Below are 6573 nucleotides of genomic sequence, written 5' to 3'. Positions count from 1 at the left end.
ATCTGAGCCTCACCATGCAGCCTACCATGCAGAGTTCACATTAAGTACATAAAATGAAATCTAAAATTAAAAAGTAACCAGTTTCAAACCAGTTATTTGGAATAGTGTGCAGAGTGTTTTGAGTAACATTGAATGTTCAAAAACACCAAAGTTCCTATAGTCTCACTTGACAGCTGGGTTGTAGTGTCTGATAACACATAACATCTTGAGGTCTCAATGTGGACTTTGAGTACATTTGCTAGCCAAGGCTAAATACTGAGAGGGTCAAAAATGAAGGGTAAAGAACATCTGACTGTACGTAAGGGTAGCAAAAGTGATAGACTGAGGTTGTGCCAAATATGTTAAAGTTAGGGTGATTTCTTAGAGAATGGTACCACATGGGTGCCGTCTGCAGGTTATAAAAGAGAGTTATGTTCATACTTTCTTTTGAGATTCTTTTTACAATTTGACTTTCAGAACTCCCTGGGTTGTGCGCAATCTGTGATGGGCTTGTTTGGAATAAATCCTCCTTTATTCAAATAACACTTTCTCAGGCTCTTCACAGAAGAAGAATCCTCACATAAGCATGTGCTACCATTTTGAACCAATGTACACATTTACCATCACTAACCCAACTAGGACCTACATTGGATGCCCACCCATATGGATTTGATGTTAGAAACCCAAGTGGGTCCCATATATACTAAACAATCTTGAGCCCATGTAAAATATATGCCCATATTAATTTAACATAACCCATTTGGGGCCCACATAGACATGTTTTCAGGGTCTGACTTGCATTTGCCCATGTGTGACACATATAGTTTGACCAGGTGGGCCCCACCTATGTCATCAGTACCAAAAAATATATACCGATTACCTCACTTTGCCCCACCTGGGGCACACAACAACACCTTTTCTTTAAATGACCATGTTAGCACATATCTAACCCATGTGAAAAACCCAAGTGGGTCCTACATGTGTTTCCCATTTTGGACCAATTGAAGTGTTTCCCATGTTTGACCCAGCCAGGACCTACTATATGTTTCCACTTGGTTTTGCCAATATGGCTTTAATGTGAGAAACCTAAGTGGGTCCCATATATACTAAACAATCTTGAGCCCACATAAAATATATGCCCATATTAACTTAACATAACCCATATGGGGCCCACATAGACATGTTTTCAGGGTCTGACTTGCATTTGCCCATGTGCGACCCATATAGTTTGACCAGGTGGGCCCCACCTATGTCATCAGTGCTAAAAAAATATATTGATTACCTCACTTTGCCCCACCTGGGGCCCACATAGACATGTTTTCAGGGTCTGACTTGCATTTGCCCATGTGTGACACATATAGTTTGACCAGGTGGGCCCCACCTATGTCATCAGTACCAAAAAATATATACCGATTACCTCACTTTGCCCCACCTGGGGCACACAACAACACCTTTTCTTTAAATGACCATGTTAGCACATATCTAACCCATGTGAAAAACCCAAGTGGGTCCTACATGTGTTTCCCATTTTGGACCAATTGAAGTGTTTCCCATGTTTGACCCAGCCAGGACCTACTATATGTTTCCACTTGGTTTTGCCAATATGGCTTTAATGTGAGAAACCTAAGTGGGTCCCATATATACTAAACAATCTTGAGCCCACATAAAATATATGCCCATATTAACTTAACATAACCCATATGGGGCCCACATAGACATGTTTTCAGGGTCTGACTTGCATTTGCCCATGTGCGACCCATATAGTTTGACCAGGTGGGCCCCACCTATGTCATCAGTGCTAAAAAAATATATTGATTACCTCACTTTGCCCCACCTGGGGCCCACATAGACATGTTTTCAGGGTCTGACTTGCATTTGCCCATGTGTGACACATATAGTTTGACCAGGTGGGCCCCACCTATGTCATCAGTACTAAAAAATATATTGATTACCTAACTTTGCCCCACCTGGGGCACACAACAACACCTTTTCTTTAAATGACCATGTTAGCACATATCTAACCCATGTGAAAAACCCAAGTGGGTCCTACATGTGTTTCCCATTTTGGACCAATTGAAGTGTTTCCCATGTTTGACCCAGCCAGGACCTACTATATGTTTCCACTTGGTTTTGCCAATATGGCTTTAATGTGAGAAACCTAAGTGGGTCCCATATATACTAAACAATCTTGAGCCCACATAAAATATATGCCCATATTAACTTAACATAACCCATATGGGGCCCACATAGACATGTTTTCAGGGTCTGACTTGCATTTGCCCATGTGCGACCCATATAGTTTGACCAGGTGGGCCCCACCTATGTCATCAGTGCTAAAAAATATATTGATTACCTCACTTTGCCCCACCTGGGGCCCACATAGACATGTTTTCAGGGTCTGACTTGCATTTGCCCATGTGCGACCCATATAGTTTGACCAGGTGGGCCCCACCTATGTCATCAGTGCTAAAAAAATATATTGATTACCTCACTTTGCCCCACCTGGGGCCCACATAGACATGTTTTCAGGGTCTGACTTGCATTTGCCCATGTGCGACCCATTTAGTTTGACCAGGTGGGCCCCACCTGTGTCATCGATACTAAAACATATATTGATTACCTAACTTTGCCCCACCTGGGGCACACAACAACAGCCTATCCTTAAATGACTGTGTTTGCCCATGTCTATCCCAGGTGGAAAACCCAAGTGGGTCCTACGTGTGTTTCCCATTTTGGACCAAGTTAAGTGTTTCCCATGTTTGACCCAGCTAGGACCTACTAAAAGTGCTCACTTGGGATGGCCCATATGGGTTTAATGTGAAGAACCCAAGTAGGCCCCATACAAAAAGCCCAGTTTTAGCCCATGCCCACATGGTACCCATCCAGCCCGAGCAAAAACCAGGTGGGGCCCATATATACATGTTGGCTGGGGGAGGAGGTGTAGGTACCCATGGTGACAGAAAAGGACCTTTCTGAGAGATAGGATTTAAACCAGCTAAGGGCACTGCCCGTGATGCCCACCAGATCCTCAAGCCTCATTAATAAAAGGACATTATGGTCCACCAAATCAAAAGCAGAGGACAAATCAAGAAAAATTAACACCACAGGGCGCCCTGAGTCAGCAATTGGGAGAAGATCATTAAAGACTCTCAGTAATGCAGTTTCCGTGCTATGACGTGGCTTAAACCCTGACTGAAAATTTTCCCCGATATTATTTGCATCCAAATAAGTTTGAAGTTGGGAATGAACAATCTTCTCTAGGATTTTAGCCAGAAACGGGAGTTTGGAAATGGGTCTAAAGTTAGCGAGGTCATCCTGATCAAGGGAGCTCTTTTTAAGTATAGGTTGCTCTACAGCGTGTTTAAAAGCAGCCGGAATACAACCCGATAACAGTGACAGGTTAATTAATGATAAAATACAGGGCCCAATAATGTTAAACCCATCTTTAATAATGCGAGATGGAAGGATGTCATGAGCAGCGTTTGAGTTTTTTAGGTGATCAATTATACCCTTAAGAGTAGGGAGCGAAACTGGATCAAACTGATTGAGGTTAGTAGAGCATCGTAATGCTGGGGCCTGACTCATCACAGGGGGTGTGAGACTCTTAGAGATATCACGTGATGCATACTGCTCCGACGTGCTACGGTTATGAGCCGAGTTATGCCATGTCGCAAGTTTTGTGAGGTGCTTTTTTGATATTTAATGGATCGGATTATATTTTTTATTTCTCTCCGATATCCGATCCACTAATTTAGGTCAGTATCGGACTGATACCGATACGTAATATCGGATCGGTCCATCTCTAGTTATAACAATAGTTTTTACTGGTTATACCAGTAAAAACCACTCTACCAGTAAAAAGTAACATCTGATAAAACAGAAAACAGAGCAAAAGAGCTTTTCTAAAACCTGTGAAAAGGTACTTTGAACTAAGCCCTTTCCAAGTTCTAAGTATTTCCAGCCCCTCCCAAGTATTTTGCATTGACTGAACCTAATCAGAGAAAAATAAGAATAAAATGGACATTAAAATAATCCCAGTAAGACTCAAAAGACTCTCTGTTAACAGTCATGTGTCAGACAAGTCGATAGAAAACGTAACTACCATTATAGTTCTTTTTGTTAGTTTTTGTGGTTTAAGGCAGCACCGTCAGTCAAGCTTTATGTAATAGATTTATTCCAATTTAATTTCTAGTTGGCCAGCCCAGTAAAAAAGCACATAGCAACCTACCTTTCTGTTAATTTAAAAAAGTGCAAGCATATTCTAAAAACATCTAAAAAACGCCAAGTAATTAACAATTCACTTACAAACCAGATGACATGTAGCCTGAAACATTGTAATAAAAACAATTTCAATTAAAAAATATATATTTTTGTGTACACTTCGGTTCAGAGTGAAGCTACAAAAACACAAAACCTTCACATGCAGAGTATTTTAGAACCAAAATGTCCCTTTTTGAACCACAAAAATATCCATTACTCACACCGATTCAAGAAAATTACTGAAATAAAAATGTATTTTCTGTACATTTTCAACCATTTGCAGTAAAGGTTGGCATCACCAGAAACAGAGGAGCTTGCAGCAAAATATTTATAATATTAACAAATCATATTTGAAAAGTTTTCACACTTTCACACAAAACAGCTTCACACTTAGGTGTAGAATTTTCTACACCTTAGAAATATTGATAGCAGAATATGTGCAGAAGTCAGAACTCTGTGTTTTCTTCTTTTGCCTCTGCGATGCCTGACGGATTTCCAGGGCAGCGTAACACATATCTTCATCCTAAGAGGTCACGTTTGTTGTTAGAAGCTCCATTTTGTTCTACTGTAATGCTATTACTGTAGTATAATATAAAGTTAAAACATTCTGTAAATTACCTTTATTCTTGTTAGATGTCTTGTTTTAGGATGTATCTGGTCAACTTCAGGTTCTTCAGCTTTGAAAAATAATTACGTTACAAAATCAAAACAATGGACTGAAATTAGAAATGTTTTGATTCTGAGTTTCTTGATTTAAACGAACGGCATATGAATAGTAATACTTACAGTTAATAAATCTTTTCCTACATAGATGATAAACCAGAAGTGAGGAGAAGAGTGAGGAGATGCCAGCAAAAACGGGACAAAGAGAGAGTAGCAGCATCCAACATAGGTCACAGTTCTGAGGAGGTTGGTGATGTTTGCTGAAACCTGGATCAAACAAAAAGCTCTAATAAGTAGGTTAATTGTATTTTAATCTCATAAAGGAATTTCATGATTTCTTTGACCATGATCATAAAATGAATGCTGTTATCAATCTTCTGTTACAACCCATGCTAAGTTTTATTTGCAGAATGAATAGACATTTTTTGAAAATTGTTACTGCTATACAATTGTGGCTTTTTCCTTTGATTTCTTGACATGGGTTGATTGATTTTGATAACTGCACTGCGCTACTGTTTTTTCAAATTGGAAACTTTTTTTTTCAGAAATGAAGTGGAAAAAGAAAAAACAACCCAGGGGTTTGTGATACTGTGATTATATGAAAAATAAATGTATACCAAATGGTTTGCATGTAAGTAGCAAGGGGTCTCTGATTTTGTAAGAATTCTTTGAAAAATATTAAAAAACAATATTTCATTCTTGAGTGTTCTGGTAAACTATGATGCACAACATCACTCAAATTCCATATCAATTAAGATCACATGAAATATCATACAAAATAAAAACCTGACAAAAACACTCACCTATTATGATTCTTGTTGTGGCATTGCCATATGTGTAAATAAATCTGGGCACGATGAATTCTTTATCCTCCAGCCGTTGTTGTTCTGTTCCACAGTAGTAGAGGCCTTCATCAGAATCAGTGACGTTTAAAATCATAAGGTCATAGGACTCAGAGGAAAAATTCCTCACAAATTGAAAATGCGATAAGGGGTTCAGTAGGTCAAATGTGTTATTTCCCCATGAATTATATTTCAGTTTTAAAACAAGAGATGGCTGGTTCTCATGAGAACAATCCCTGTACCATACTATATATACTCCAGAGGATAATTTGCAGTCACAATAGAGGGTGATATTGTGTCCTGCATGGATTATCACTTCTGATGCAGAAATCCAATTCTGACAGGAGACCACTCCTGGAATACAAACAGATTGGTATAAGAAAATGAAATGTGAAGCAGTTTACTTGAATTCCCATCTGGTAAAAACAAATTCCCTCAACAACAACAATAAGAATGACAATGCAGACACTGATTATTCTTAAAAAACATCAAATTCTTTTATCTTAAGAATTACCCAAGAGAACAACCACAAACACATGCAGCCCAGCCATCTGTGATGATAGTTGAGAGCTCAAAGACAGATAGTGTATATATCATGCACATGACGTTTCCATTTAAGGAAGTCAAAGCGGTGATTGGCTTGTCATGCAGAAATTTCTCATCTGTGATACTCGTCTTGATATCTCTTTGAACTCTGGTGCATATTACAAGTTTATTAGTGTTCTTTAATATCTTTAGATTGCTATTGAATTAAATCAGACGTCTGATTCAATTCAATCTTTTAAATCTCCACTAAAAACGTATTTATTTAGCCTTTTATGTGTACTGT

At 38.9% G+C, this 6573-nt stretch overlaps 1 protein-coding gene across 1 annotated transcript; it reads right to left on the bottom strand.

Annotated features, from left to right (window-relative positions):
* Window positions 1-3724: 3724 nt before the first annotated feature.
* On the bottom strand, window positions 3725-6311 carry LOC121812784. The gene is made up of 5 exons (XM_042215806.1): window positions 6259-6311; window positions 5706-6098; window positions 5026-5169; window positions 4858-4916; window positions 3725-4762 (listed from the first exon to the last, which is right to left on the bottom strand). The coding sequence occupies exons 1-5, from the start codon at window positions 6293-6295 to the stop codon at window positions 4646-4648; spliced, it is 750 nt and encodes a 249-aa protein (XP_042071740.1). The 5' UTR covers window positions 6296-6311; the 3' UTR covers window positions 3725-4645.
* Window positions 6312-6573: the final 262 nt, after the last annotated feature.

Source organism: Haplochromis burtoni, unplaced genomic scaffold (assembly GCF_018398535.1).
Source record: "Haplochromis burtoni strain Fernald_Lab_line unplaced genomic scaffold, NCSU_Asbu1 Contig_826, whole genome shotgun sequence".
Taxonomy (NCBI): domain Eukaryota; kingdom Metazoa; phylum Chordata; class Actinopteri; order Cichliformes; family Cichlidae; genus Haplochromis; species Haplochromis burtoni.
Note: the sequence above shows the minus strand (reverse complement) of the source record. Positions and strands in the feature narration are given on the sequence as shown.

Bases quoted from the DNA above. Each gene is read 5' to 3' on its own strand.
- LOC121812784 (XM_042215806.1), bottom strand. From the start codon at position 6,295: ATGGCTGGGCTGCATGTGTTTGTGGTTGTTCTCTTGG. The intron at 4,917-5,025 runs GTAAGTATTACT...TATTTTTCAAAG, and splicing joins TAGGAAAAGATTTATTAACT to CTGAAGAACCTGAAGTTGAC. The intron at 4,763-4,857 runs GTAATTTACAGA...GTGACCTCTTAG, and splicing joins GACATCTAACAAGAATAAAG to GATGAAGATATGTGTTACGC.